This window comes from Neodiprion lecontei, chromosome 6 (assembly GCF_021901455.1).
Source record: "Neodiprion lecontei isolate iyNeoLeco1 chromosome 6, iyNeoLeco1.1, whole genome shotgun sequence".
Lineage (NCBI taxonomy): Eukaryota > Metazoa > Arthropoda > Insecta > Hymenoptera > Diprionidae > Neodiprion > Neodiprion lecontei.
Genome location: NC_060265.1, coordinates 5940051 through 5955401, shown reverse-complemented (window position 1 = coordinate 5955401; position 15351 = coordinate 5940051). Strand labels below are relative to the sequence as shown.

Below are 15351 nucleotides of genomic sequence, written 5' to 3'. Positions count from 1 at the left end.
CCTCTTTAGCCGGGCTCCTCGACGTCGCCGATCTTATAGGTAGGTAGTTTCGCACTGTTTTTCACGGTGGAAAATAATTGACGAACGTCGCCGCATGTTAAATTCGCGAATCGAGCGGAGACGCCGTTTTTTCCGGTATTAAATTTGCGACGCGGTGAGGAAGAGGAGGATGGAAGTTGGGAAGAGAGGAGGAAGGTGAAGGAGAAGGGAACGGGAACGGATGGACGTGAATCGCGAGCTTAAACTCTGGTACTAATCCTGGCTTTGTCTTTCCGAGCGACTGAATAGCTCCGTCGTATACCTCGGTTGGCTTCAACAAGTGCCGACGCTTACTGTCGTCTTTAATTTTCAAATTTCACCCCACAGCAGACGCCACCGCGACGACTTAGAAAGTCGTGTTTTCTTCCGACGAATAAAGGGTTCCCCTTAATTTCGGCCTGCAGAGAACACAAAGCGAACCGTTGGAAAACCCTTAAATCCGACTCGAGATTCCCTTCTGAAAACGGGTCAGACCGCGTTTCGATCGGCGCCAAGTTGGGCGAATAAAATTGGAGAAATCGAGTTGTATAAGTCAGCGAAAGTACGGCGGCTCTAATTATTCACGCCGGTGCAGAATGAACGCGGATTTTCTTCTTCAACGGCAGTTTGGCAGTTGTTCACAGGAATCGCGCAATTTATAAACAGCTGGTAAAAAGCGGAGATAATCAAGGCGCGGAATTTCCGATTTACAAAATTTGTTAAGCAAATCTACGGTTAATTTCTCGTCCGACGAGATGATTCTTGCAGGCACGTGTCATCGCTTATCCGTCAAGAGCTGCTGGGAAGCCAGGAGGGAAATCACAACGGCGAAATTTTCCCCGACGCGTCACGCGACAATCAAGAAATAGGTTGGCACTCGCTCCGACAAACCACTCGAGGCTTCCTCTCGAGCAGCAAACGGAAACGACATCGGACATTTCACATTCGACTTTCCTCGCCGAACGAATAACCGTGATTTATTGCGATTTAGCTGTAGGAACGAAAGCCGAGGCGATACCACGAAGAAACCGCGGAGATTCTTTGGCTCGTGTCCAGTAGCTGTGATAATAAATTGTTACGCGTTCGGTTCGTGTCCAGTTTCATTTCTGCCCTCGAGACTCTGCTGTTCGGTTATTATTTTAGGCGTACGCTGGGTTAGAAATTTTACGTTAAAATTCTATCGATCCTGCGCAATGAGAAGGAAAATGAAGGGAAAAAAGTGCGTACTTCACTTCACGCTTCTCTCTCGATCATCAATTCGCCATTCGATTATTAGGAAAGAAATTTCGAATCTGTTCTTGATCGAGTGCTTGGCTTTTACTACGCTGAAGCTCCCCGTTCGTTTAATCCAAAGACCATTTTGTCCCCCGTGCGTGATTCCCGTCACCCGGGGGGGAGTAAAAACAGCCCAACGATACAGCTGGCTGCACGCTGGTATTCCCGAATGAAAAGAAGAAAAGTAAGAGGAAAAAAAGTCGAAGGCATTTATTCAAGCACTACCTACCGTAATAGGGAGAATGAAGATAAAGGTAACGAGTGAGAAGAAAAAAAATTCTGGGTTGAACGAAAAAATTGCGGGGCGTCTCTTCTGACACGCGGTTTCGGGATAAAGAAAAGAGAAAAAGGAAAAAAAGAGAAGGATGGGAAACGGGAGAGTTAACGAGAAGCGTACATCATTAATTTATCTTAACGGAAAGAAATTACCTACATAACGCGTTGGAGAGAATTACGAGAGTGCTGAAATAATTTTTGCCAATTCACCCGCCGCGCGATTTTCCTTTCTACATCATCCGTCGGCATCCCGTGTGCATAAATATAAGGTAAGACGCTCTTAGGCTCTTCGATTCCCGTTTACCACGTTCAATTCGATCGATTCGCCAATTCGCGAAAAGGACGGGATGATCGCCGCCTACGTCGCGGCCAATTACCAAGTGCGAAATTACCGTCAAATTCGATCACGTCTTGCCGGCAAATTCGAAAAGCCATTCCGAACCGGGCCGCCTAGCGGTGTTCCTTCGATTTCATCGACGTAGAGGTTACGCCGTAGGTTAGAGGAAAATCTCGTTTCAACCCGAGAAAATGAGTTTCATTCTTCTCACCTCGAAGCTAACCTTCCGACTGCTTACTTACACACAAGGCAACCGCCGTTCAAATAAAGAGTTTTAAACTTAAATTGCCGGCACTTACCAAGGGATCGGCGTTATTTTTTCCCTTAGATAAATCTTATTTTTCATCTGACGACAAATGGTTTCAACATTGTCTTCAACGTTTCATACTAGGACATGACAGCACGACATGATTTTTCAAAACATCAATTCATTTTAATACTATCTGTTTCGAAGCACGAATTTCCTTCACCTGAGCCGAACAACAGACGGAAAAAATTGACGGTTAGATGATTTATCGAAATCAGAACCGAAGACCGAATCGATCATTTCTTGCACGGAGATCGGAGATAAGGTCGATGAAATGATAGATTAGCAGTGAGATTGCGGGCCAGTTCGTTTTCAACTTCCTCCAAAATGTCCCATCTCGATAATCCCTCACTTTTTATCTGATTACCACCGACAATACGCGAAGTTACGAGTATAAAAGGCATGCCCGATTCGCCTCTGCACGCCTTCGTAGTTCCGCCAACGCCATGTACCGTTTCGCAGTTTTGGTCTTGGCCCTTGTCGCCTCCGCTTACGGTACAAAGACAACGAGTGTCCTAAGTGTTCTTCCACCTTCGACCGATCCATCTCGTTTTCTGATAATTTTACCGATTTTTCAGGTGCAAGTATCGCCGACCGTATCGTCGGCGGCACAAACGCCGCAGACGGAGCGTATCCTTACCAAGTTTCGCTGAGGATAAGCAACAGCCACTTCTGTGGTGGTTCCATCATCAACCATCGATGGATCCTGACCGCCGCTCACTGCGTAACTTCGTAAGTACGCGTGACAGGAGGAAAAAGTTGTCACGCAGCATTTGCTCTCGATTATCGAGTTCGATTCAAACCCATCGCCTGGTTCGTCTCGGACACGACACCTCAGCTGTGACATTGGACTCATTCCGGTGGTCCTACAGGTACCAATCGAACCCGTCGAGGATCCAAGTTGTCGTCGGAACCAACAAGCTGAACGAAGGTGGCGACGTCTACCAAGCCAGCAGAGCGATACCCCATCCAAGCTACATCTCCCTCTTGATCCGTAACGACGTAGCGCTGATCGAGGTCACGGAAGACATCGTCTACGGAAGTAAAGTCCAGCCGATTCCGTTGCCCGAGGAAGACTTCACGAAGGCCGATTACCCAGCAACGCTTACCGGCTGGGGAAGCACCAGTGTGAGTGTTCAAACGCGTAGAGAACCGAAGTATTCGATTTGACAAGATGGTGATCGTGAAATTTACCTGTCGAAAATTACCTGTCTCTTTATCATCACGCAGTTCCCAAGCACCGGGGCTCCGAATGACCTTCAAGAAATCTCCCTGAACATCATCAGCCAGGAAGCCTGCTTGGCCAGAAGCATCCTCACCTCCAGCAGTAACATCTGTACCTTCACCGTCGCCGGGGAAGGTGCCTGCCACGTAAGTCGACCACTCCTATCTCTCATTGTCCTAACAATGCGTCAGGCTTTGAACTTTCCTGTGACCTCGACTTGGCACCTAGATAATTCGTGATCAAATTTCAGGGTGACTCCGGAGGCCCTCTGGTCGCCGATGGAATTCAAGTCGGTATCGTATCCTGGGGAACTCCCTGCGCCGTTGGCGATCCCGACGTCTTTGCTCGCGTCTGGAGCTTCATTGACTGGATAAACGGATACGTGAACTAACGAGACTAATATCCCATGGATAAATTTGACGCACATACACACTCTGCACTTGTCTAATAAAGAATACGTGTCTCTGAAGGAACAAGAAAAAAAGGCAATATAATTATTACACCCAATGAACCTGAAGAGGAATTACTTGTCGAATCGAACAACGCTCACGTCATTCGGCAAATTTTACTGTTATTGTGTTTCTTCGAAATAGGTCGTACGATATAAAAGCACGGAATGTCGAGCGTTGGAGCGTCGAATGAAAGTAGCACATTCATTATGTTTCAAGCTCTAGTTTGTCGGTGGTTTACCACTGAAAAATCCGGTCGTCACGAGTGTCAGTCAGCTAGGAGATTCGCATGTACCATCTAGCCCCAAACTCTCAACTACGCATCGTTTAATAAGGTGTATATATAGCAGGAAAGCTGAGAATTTAATCACACGAGGAAAATTGTTGCGCATCCATGACAGAAAAAAAAGGCGAAGAATTACAAAAAAGAAAGAACGAAAAATCTCCAGCAGCTCGATGACTGTAAAAATATTTTTCTCGCGGTAATTCTGGCACGATATTTTCACATTTCACCAATACAAGGTGAAAATTGAAAACGCATAATTTTACGTAATGTATTCTCCTTGAAAGATGACGCCAATAACGCGTATATAAGCTTTATTATTCCAACTCATAACTTCGTGACATGCTAATACTTTACGAGTCTATTCCTGCAGAGGTATAACGGAAACTCGTTATTCCAAAGCACCCCTTAAGAGATCCGAATAATCGGCTTTAAGGTGGAGATAATAAATCAAAAAGTTACAACATCAAATCCAGCGCGAATACACGGGGGAAAAATAACGGTCAGAAAGATTTTAACGCAGGGCTCCCCGACGGGCGGCACTTAATATAACCGCTAATTTAGGAAGAGCTGATCCGCCAAAGTTTCGAGAATCAGCTGGTGCAAACAGTCGGTGTGAGACGGTCGGTTAAGCGACGAGACTTCCTCGATCCTGCGACGATTATAAATTCCGCCAAGCTGAGACGAGGAGAGTGTGTAACGACGACTTGATCGATATCGGAAGCAAAACAGAGCGTAAAATATGTTGTTTTTTCTCTCGGAAATGGCAATTTCGCGTTACTCGTGCATCGGCTGTACGTATTGGGAAGAGAAAAGTGAAAGAGAGAATTTTTCTGGCTGGTATCCAAAAGGTTACATACATTATCGTCGGTGATAAATTGTTGCGTGTGTTTGCTCTGTTCCTTTCCCGTTATTCCCAGGGTGGTTTTCGGTTATTTCCGCCCCATTCTCGGCGTGGCGTATGAAGAATACCGTCATTACAGTCCCGTCGGAAGATTTTCAGTCAGCCTAGCGGAAATTCTCCCTTCGGGGCAAATCCTTCCATCAGAATATATAAAGATCGAAAATTCGTGTCCCGCGTTATGCTTATAAATATTTTTCACGCTGAGAAATAAAGCGGAATGCCAGCGTCACACTCCCTTGTTTTCAATGGAAATTCTAGCCCTCGGTAACACGAAAAAAGACCCAAACTTGGTCTCATCTCACACTCGGTGTATCACTTCCAGCAGAAACGTTTCGCCGACTCTTTTTCCTACCACATTTGACGATGTCAGTCGGTAGTAAAGACGAACGAGAGTCACTCGATCACTTGATTTGATCACTGATCCTCTCCTCTCTTCTCCCCGAGTCGTGTGGGTAACGTGAATTAGATCCACTTCGCGACTACAGACGACTTAAAAAGACGAGAGGCTTAACTGCGCGGCCGAAGAAATAAGGGAAAGGGGTAAATCTCTATCTATTCAACTAGATTCAACGATTAGGCCAAAAGCTCGAGGATCAGAGGAAAGAGAAAAGAAGGTTTGCTCAGATCGAATTCGATATCGAGATCCCCGATATCCTCCTGGATTTCTATTACCTACCACTTATGGCTCCTCGCCACCGTTCGAAAGGGTCCGACGAAAACAGAGCCGCCGCTTATCTTCTCTTTATTTATCTGTGCAGCTTTTTTCGAACGGCGGTAAACGACGGGTATGGGAAACTCATTTCCGGAGAATAAAGTAGTATCCGCCTTCTTCTAAGCTCTGGCCGGTCGGGCGTTTATCGGTAAACTGATCAGCCTGCTATATCCCGAAACTGTGATTCCGTCATCGCGAAAGCTTCAAGCTCAAATTACCGGTCCCGACAACAATTTGACGGGCCGTTGAAGAACGCGTATTTGCAATCGATCGATACCCCACGTGATTCGACATAATTTCTGTTTACCATTTTTGTCTCGTGAAAGCGTTTGCGATTCTAGTAAAAATTACTTTGCACATCGTTATATCTCCGCGTAATGATTGCTAATTATAAATCACCGAGCAGACGATCGAATCCCGATCGACAAGTCTTCAAGAAGATAGATTAAATATGTATAAACGACAGGTGGATGGGATCGCGATCAAAATTCGCGTTCGATACCATCAAAGATTGATAAAAGCCACTTGATTTCAGTCTATCGCAAAAGCGCTCCTATATCTGATCATTTTCGGAAGAATGACACTATAAAAGTTGGATTCGATGACCGTATCTGGTAATTAATTCCTTGCATCATGCACCGCTTCGTTCTTATAATCTTGGCCCTGGCAGCCTCGACGGCTTACGGTAAGAAACGAATGAATCTTCAACGTCCGCTAATTCCAACACCGAAATGCTAGAAAATTTGTTTGATCTCTCGTAAACAGACCGAATAAATTCGCGGCAATAATTATTCGAATTCTGCACAGGCGGCAGTATCGGAGGCCGCATCGTGGGCGGATCAAACGCGGTGGACGGTGCCTATCCCTACCAAGTATCTCTGAGGAATGTTAGAACCGGACAACACTTCTGCGGCGGTTCAATCATCAACCGAAAATGGATCTTGACCGCCGCTCACTGCGTCACGACGTGAGTTTCACTCGAATTTCGAATCGTTACAGGATAAACCCACACTTGCTATCCGCGATCGATGTACGATTTCCGCCAATTTCGCGACTAAAATCCGGCAATCGGCAAGTTTCTAACAGAAGTTTCCAGAACACTTGATATACTTCGTCGATTAAAAGCTAGTCATCGCGTATATCAAAGCACTTCTGCACCACTTGCGGACGTGACCTTCGATCGCGAGTATCGAAGATGGCCACAAGTGGTAGCTAGACCAAGGTGACCAGGATCTTGTGCAGGATTACTGACCAGCAATTAACTTTTTTCGCAATCCAGCTACCAGTACATCCCAGTGCTGATGTCAGCTGTGGTTGGAACGAACACCCTTGACCAGGGCGGCCTCTCGTACCTAGCCAGAAGCGTGATCGTCCACCCGGAATACAATGCGCTCCTGATCCGCAACGACATCGCGCTGGTCGAACTAGGTCTCAGTCTCATCTACACGGCGAAAATTCGTCCGATTTTACTGCCCACGGAGGACTTCACCAAGGCCAACTACCCCGCGGTACTGACCGGATGGGGAACCGACGGAGTAAGTAGTCTTGAGCCGAGCCAGTCTCTCCCTGGTTCGATCCACTTTCTCCCCACCGTCCTTCCAATGCAGAAGCAAATGGTACCTCGTGTGCTTCATTCACCGCGGACTCACATGCTGGACCATTGCCAACCGTGGGAATTGATCGTCGAAACATGCACGAATCATGTGTCGCATTATAATCGCCTTTCAACTGGTGGCGGTTGTACCGTGGAAACGGTACCGAGGCCCCCGAGGTGCTTAACGGAGAAGAAGGAAAAATGATTACCTATCGATTGATCGCGGAAGTTATATGTTACATGTACCTACTCGGCTTTACGGAGCGCGAAACGTGGACTGATGTCTCGATATATGACCCGTATTTTCTTTGTCTTTACCACAGTACCCTGGGACCGTTCCCAACGAACTTCAGCAGATCGTTCTGAACGTTATCGACCAGCGTTGGTGTTTGTCCAGAAGCTTCAGAACCACGGACGCGAATATCTGCACGCTCACCGACGTTGGAGAAGGAGCTTGCCACGTTTGTCTTTTCCACCTTATTTATTCGTTGCAATTTCTTACTACTCGTGCCTTCGACTGTTATTTCTGATTTGCAATTGCTTTCAGGGTGACTCTGGTGGTCCCCTCGTCGCTGATGGTGTACAAATCGGAGTTGTCTCATGGGGAACACCCTGCGCCCTCGGTGAACCTGACGTCTTCACTCGCGTATGGAGTTTCATTGACTGGATCACTGAAAATATCAGCGAATAAGAACTGCCACGCTTGTTCGATGGAAAAGATGTTGTTTTTGTTTTTAAAAAACCAGGCCAAAACAAATCCTCTGGCTTCTAATAAACAATTTCAAAAACATTGTTCCGTTTTGTCTCTTATTGTCCCGAGTTCACAATGAAAAATCTCGATCAATGTCCTGGAGAAAATATCACACCAGTACCACGAACTTAAACCGATTTTCGCAACATCGACAAAAATATTAGTAAACGTGACTTTTCCTCTGAATGTAACCGATCTTCTTAGTTACTCGACTTTGTAGTGTGAAATCGTAAGTAACGAAAAAGGAGCATAAAAGTTTTGATCCTCAGCAGACGTTTGGAGGAATTGAACGTTTATCACGATTTAGCTCATCATGAATTCCGATACGATTTTAACCAGACGAAGAAAACGGAAATTCGAAAGTATGTACGAAATCATTAATGTGTATAATGTAATACGCACAGTATGCTCTTAAGTCATGCTGTACAAGTGGGCATGAATAATAGTTCAAAGAATTAGTTAATGATAGAACAACGCCGTAGATATAAACGCCGTGGCACAGCTGTGTTCACAATGACCTGCAAAATTGTCATTTAGGGATGAAAATATACAGAATAAACGTGATATTGGAGGCACGTTTAAATAATTCATTACTTTTATAATTATATTGAAGCCTCCACCATGCCGGGACGTTCAGAATTACCCTAGTAATGAAGAATTGCAAAGGCTGTTGCTCCCCTTGAGTGAATTTTCATTTACTTAAGGGAACTTTCGAGTTAACTCATTTCGCTCCTCCCCAAATATGGGTTCTAAGAGAGTCGAATGAGATGAGAGACTCGAACTGGTAAACGTGACCGTTACTCGAATATTTATTCCGCAATTAACGAAACAAGATTTGATGTGAAAGGCCAATTTTGATGTTCGAAATTCGATTTAAGGTAAATGGGTTCAAAAGTTTCAACGAGTTTTTTAGTCAGATATCCCTCTTTCAGAATAGGTCGTTACTTTATCAGAAATTTTGTTCTTCGTTCGGATCAATACTATTGAATATCAGGATATATGGATCCAATTGCTCCGACAACATAGACATGAATAAGAACAATGCCAGAAAAGATACTTATCAAAAGTATAAATCGTTTATATACAAGATACAGCTGCAACAAGGTATCTAGATGCAGATACTAAAAACGTATCTATTAGAAACTGTTTAAATACTTGACCTTTTCAAATTTCTTAAGGTCAAACAATTTTGAATGGACACTTACAAAATAGGCGATAATCGACCTAACTTCAGGTATCTACACACGTATTTGATGATACATGGTGCGGAAAATATATGGAAAAACTGAATCTCGGATACTTTTATTTAGATACTTCTCAACGCTGAACAAAAACACGTGTATAAACCTATTACGGCTAAAATTGGTTACATTCGCACTTTCATTTCTGCAGCGATATGCTTAGCAAAAGTCCGAGATGTCTTTCCAAAGTCCAATTAAATCCCAATCGATCCCACTTGAATGACTAAACGAAATTAGATAGGAAGAGATGCGTTATTCGATCCACGTAACAGTACGTGAGAGATAAAGCAGGAACGTGATAAAATACACGATTTTAGTCCCCTTGACTTCATCTACCTCCATCAACGATAAATTGCTATCAGATTGCCCTTTAAAAATTATACTATAAAAGTGGCAGTCCGAATCAAATCCTGTTAATTCGCAACGCCATGTTTCGTTTCGTCGTTTTGGTATTGGCCCTCGCAGCCTCCGCACACGGTAAGAGAATTGATTCAAAACCTTTCAGCGTTAAGTATCACATGCGCAAAAGCTTTTCCTGAACACAAATTCCATTCGCCAATTCTCAGGCGCCGGTCTGACCGATCGTATCATCGCCGGACTTCCAGCGGATGAAGGAGAATATCCTTACACCGTTTCGCTCAGAAGTTACAACAGACACTTCTGCGGAGGTTCGATCGTCAGCAATCGGTGGATAATGACCGCTGCCCACTGCTTATCCGGGTAAGTACCTAAACTGTCTCTGTGAATTGACATTGAACTTGTATCACCGGTATTTCCGTTACATTCCTTCAGGATCCAGCCGTCCCAGATCACCGTGGTCGCTGGTACGAACAGACTTGACTCCGGCGGTGAATTCTACCAGGCCATTAGAACCGTAATCAATCCCAACTGGAACTCTGTACTCACCCGTAACGATATCGCATTAATCGAAGTCAGCCGAGACATAGTTTTCGGAGATAAAGTTCAGCCGATCGCTCTGCCCACCGAAGATTTCAACGAGGTCGGTTACTGGGCCGAGTTGACCGGATGGGGAAGCGTTAGAGTAAGTCAAGTTGTGTCAATCTCGACGGCCGGTCTAACAGAAGAATGACAATTGAGTTGAAAATTCGTGAGATCTTTCTGATGTAAATCGGTAATAATTTTCAGCTGATTCCGCCAGTAGCGAAGAACGAGCTCCAATACGTTTTCCTGCCAATCATGGACCAGGCAGAGTGTTTGAGTAGAAGCATCAAGATAACGAATTCCAACATCTGCACGTCCACACGGACTGGACAAGGCGCTTGCTACGTATGTTAATCTTTAGCGTTATAGATTTGCTTTCAGTTTTTAGTAAGTCTTCTTTTCCTCCGCTGGGTGTCTAAACTAGAGCAAAAATTTACAGGGAGACTCCGGCAACCCTCTCGTCGCCGAAGGCGTTCAAATCGGCATCGTTTCCTGGGGAAGTCCTCTTTGCGCCATTGGTCAACCTGACGTCCATACTCGCGTCTGGAGCTTCGTGGACTGGATCAACGAAACCATAAACTAATAAAACTTGGGGGAATCCGAATACCGAGTGGTGTAAAAGCACCAAGAGCTGCTGGCTAACTGTCACGTTGCACTAAAGAAATCTTCAAAATAATTAACGCAATTGTGAATTCATTTCATCCCGACACCTCAACAATTAACAAGCTCGCTTTCTTCAAGTGAAACTAACAGACCACACACTGGATTCTTCTGACGTATTGCAGGCTTCGTGCACAATACATTTGTTCGGATCGATCAACATAACCCAAATACACTCGGGGACTTGACCTTTCTCACTCATTTATCGTAAAATATTCCATCACTTAGAGTTACTCCACTTTCCATGCCCCAGTGAACAACAGACTCCGGCTTTAACTATTCGTCATTGATTCGATCACCTGGAAATAACCACGATGAAAATTCGAGAAAATGGAGAGGATGGCTAATGAAGATGAGGTATCGATCATTTATCTCCGCAAAAGGGGATGCCTACGTTATTGTTTAGGGCGGAGGATGATTAAGCACTCGCTGAGCAATTCACTTTGCATCATTCACGGATAACAAACGCGGCTTATGTCATCGCCTAGAGTTTGAAGAGTATTTAAAATATTCCTTTCATCTGTTCTTTCACTTGCCTTCTAACTTTGATTCATCAAAATTTTACGTGATAAAATATCATATGTATACAATTCAACCATAAACGATATAGAAACAAAGAGTCCACCAATGAATCCGGCTGTAACCAGAAACATTTCCATGGATCGAAAGATCTCCGGAGATGATCGATAACTATCAGTCGACATATTTCGAAAGATTAATTAATCATGCACGCGATACGAAGAAAGTCAATCATATTTACAGACATTTGTCAGACAGGCATAACTTGAAAAGTAGATAAAGTGTTCAACTTACGCCACGCGGTCCGCATTTGTATTAAATCTGTTACCAATCAAGTTTTATCTGATCAATAAGCGCTAATGAAGCAAAGTTTAAAAGCCGAAATTTGCATCAGTCTTTACTACACTGGACACGATGTACCGTTCCCTAGTCCTACTCTTGGCTGTGGCCGCTTCCGCTTACGGTAGGAAAAGAACCTTTGTATACTTTTAATCAAACGCTTCTCGCAGACGGTGTATAATATTTACTTTAAAATACTTGGCCTCGACGCCTTGGCGATAACATCAACAATCGAATTCCAGGCGGTAGTGTTGGCGAGCGTATCGTCGGCGGAACAGACGCCCCCGACGGAGCTTATCCTTACCAAGTCTCTCTGCAGACTCTCCTCAGTGGACACTTCTGCGGAGGTTCAATAATCAACGCACGATGGATCCTCACCGCCGCCCACTGCGTTATGAGGTAGGTGAATCAAAACACAACGATTGATCGCCGAGCCAAATGCTTCGGGGTCCAAACAGGATCGGCAACTATTCAATTTCGTTATTCTGTTGCCGAAAAGTTACCAGCTATGGCCAGGCATGGTTCGAGTCCGCGTTGGCACCAACGACCGCCGCTCCGGTGGTTCCATCTACATCGCAAGAAGAGTTCTGATCAACCCTGACTATTCCGCATCAGATTTCCGCAGCGACGTTGCCTTGATCCGACTCACCAGTAGCATCACTTTTACCGAAAAAGTCCAGCCAATCGCTTTGCCCACAGAAGATTTCACCAAGGTCAACTATCCCGCAGTGCTGACCGGTTGGGGAAGCATCGCCGTAAGTCTGCAACAGATATCTCGAAGTTGACAGTCTTTGGACCGTAAGATAAGATATTGAATAAGCAGAATCGTCAATCCCAAGTCACGCCGAATATTCCTCTTGCAGTTTCCAAGCGGCAGCAGTCCCAGACGCCTCCAGCACATCACCCTGAACATAATCGACCAGGAAGCGTGTTTGGCCAGAGACTGGAGAACCTCGGAAAGCAACATCTGCACGCTTACGGTAGCCGGAGAGGGCGCCTGTCACGTGAGTATATTTTCACTTTCTCTTCTGCTCTACCTCGGACCGCTTAAAAATCGAGACAACTTCTTCTGACAGGGGGATTCGGGCGGTCCGCTAGTCGCCGACGGAGTCCAGGTTGGAATCGTTTCATGGGGAACACCATGCGCGGTTGGTGAACCGGACGTATTTGCCCGCGTCTGGAGCTTCATCGACTGGATAAACGAAAACGTGAACTGACGCGGTGCCGACCCATAAAAAGTGACGGTGTTCGCTTGGAGTTACACCAAAGTGCAATTTTCTGGTTTAAACAAATAAATCCGTAACGCATACGACTTATCCAACGTTCTGTGTTGTTTTCACTATATTCGACTGCAATTTGATGAGAAATAGCGAAGCCGAAGTGGTCGATAGGTTTATAAAACTATCCTCCGTTTCACCGCGATTCTTCCTACATTCGGCAATCCTCTTTCGGTCCCTCAGACCTCTCCTACAAGCTTCGGTCTCCCGTTACACCTCCAGAGTTTCACTTACAGGACAAACATTTCCCATCGAGTAATATACTGCGGCAGCTCGCGGTAATCGCGTCGATCAAGGGCATGGGCCGGGAAGCAATCAAAAGCTGACCAGGAATTCGACCTTTTTCACTTGGCCATTTGTTTAAATCCGTCGTTATTCACCCGCCGCCTGGTTCGTAACCCAGGCATTTATCTAACCGCAGTTGAATGGAGAAGAGTTATATGTATATATGGGGCACTCCGTACGAAACCGACCAACCCGGGAACCCGGCCATTTTTGATTTTTTTGAAAACTTTTTATTTTTTTTTTTTTGTCCCTACTGAAAGCAGTCTTTCGAAATTTTGCTTGATTTTTGTCTCAACCCATCCAACACTAAAAATATTTCAAAATTTCATAATAGTTCGCACAATTTCTTACTGATTCTCAAAAAAAAATTTCACATTCGAATAGTCGCTGCCTGGGTTTAAGCAGCGAATTGTTCAAAAGAACAGCTCGAGTTTATCGCAACAGCAATTACGGAACTGTGACAACGTTTTATGGTGGTGCACATGGACTTGGAAATCGAATATTGGTAGAATGTGGGAAAGAGTCCAGCACGAATTTGCAAGGAAGTTATTTACCACCATCTTGTCTTTCGTAAGTTATTGGGAAAGAACATCGAGAGAAAACATTGATCGAACGATAGAAATTATCAATTCGAGTTTGTCAAGAGATCTACTCGAGCATTATCAATACATGTGTTCAGCCGGTGACGGTTGTGTAGTTTTTAATAGACTAACACAGGAATTAATTTTCTGTAATCGCGTATCAAACGTAACCTCTCAAGAGGCCAAAATAACTCTGTGGCTATGACAAATTCTTGCTAGATATCGCGCAGATGACAAACTCGAATTATCCACTGCGAAATCGATCATTTCCACGATTACGCGCGTCGATCAGTTAATCCTCAATAACATAATTAAGCACGTCTTGACTTATCTTTGCATTACTGGTAATCTTTGAGCAAGCAAATTAAATACGTTGTATATACATTGTGTCAACCGATCGATGTCGACAGACCAGAAATAGACGCTACGCAAGTTTTCATTTAGTATCGTCGTGTATTAATACCGTTTAATTGAACATCGTAATGAAAAACTTCAATAAAAGTGCTCTGGCTTGTGGTAAACTTTACCCGTCATCCGATGATGTACGATAATTCGAAATATATTTGATTGCAGGTTCGTTAGAACTTTTTTAATCGATCACCAATGCAGAGAAAGGGACTTAATTCCGAACTAAATCACTTTTTCCCCCAATCATTCGAGCGATCAAAAATATACTATATCAAATAAGCGATAGAAAGAGAAAATCGAAAGGAAACCTGTCGGTTTAATAAATTATACCTCTCTTAAGATAGGAGAAAAAAAAAAACGGATAAGTTTTCGCAGAGGAAGAACATGAAGAAAAAAACACAAGTTGTATTCGATTCAACGATCATGTAGTGAAAAATAAAAAATAAAAAAATCATCCATTTAGATAAGAAACATCCGTTAAGAAAATCACTTTTTCCCGGTTCTCCGACGACTCGTTATTTATACGAGAGAGCGACATCTCCATATTCAAGCGATGACTGATAAACTCGAGATGGAAAATATAAGGTCCATAGAAAGAGCGCGTCTATTCGCTCGTGACTGATTGTCTCAAATTTCCTGTCGTATATTCAAGATCCTTTGATAAATCGAACGGCGAAGAGCAAAACCTCTTCGTGCTTTCTAAGAGCTGAAAAATTTATGTAAAAATTCAAAGCGTCAAGGTACGCATACACACACCTTAATTCGTATCGCACATAACGCATTTACACCCTTGCAATACCGAAAACGAACCATTTTGGTGGACTGAAATTCCTTTGGCTAATCAAAGAGAACGGAAACAAACCAGAGATTTATCTTACCTGAAAGAAACATATGAAAATAAAATTTCAAACATTGATTGCTGTCTGTCAGAGAAAGAGCAAAAACAACAGAAATCTCATTATCACCGA

The 15351-nt window shown here is 44.1% G+C and overlaps 2 protein-coding genes across 2 annotated transcripts; both read left to right on the top strand.

The window, feature by feature from the left end:
- Window positions 1-2561: 2561 nt before the first annotated feature.
- LOC107221132 (serine protease 53) lies at window positions 2562-8170 on the top strand. The gene is made up of 10 exons (XM_015660028.2): window positions 2562-2708; window positions 2792-2945; window positions 3086-3341; window positions 3444-3584; window positions 3689-3826; window positions 6405-6471; window positions 6594-6753; window positions 7066-7321; window positions 7704-7841; window positions 7928-8170. Exons 1-10 carry the CDS (start codon window positions 2660-2662, stop codon window positions 8069-8071), a joined length of 1503 nt encoding a protein of 500 aa, XP_015515514.2. The 5' UTR covers window positions 2562-2659; the 3' UTR covers window positions 8072-8170.
- Window positions 8171-9763: 1593 nt separating this feature from the next.
- Window positions 9764-13153, top strand: LOC107221090 (transmembrane protease serine 9). The gene is made up of 10 exons (XM_015659969.2): window positions 9764-9849; window positions 9939-10092; window positions 10165-10414; window positions 10519-10659; window positions 10754-10891; window positions 11872-11956; window positions 12075-12231; window positions 12332-12587; window positions 12696-12836; window positions 12909-13153. The coding sequence occupies exons 1-10, from the start codon at window positions 9801-9803 to the stop codon at window positions 13047-13049; spliced, it is 1512 nt and encodes a 503-aa protein (XP_015515455.1). The 5' UTR covers window positions 9764-9800; the 3' UTR covers window positions 13050-13153.
- Window positions 13154-15351: the final 2198 nt, after the last annotated feature.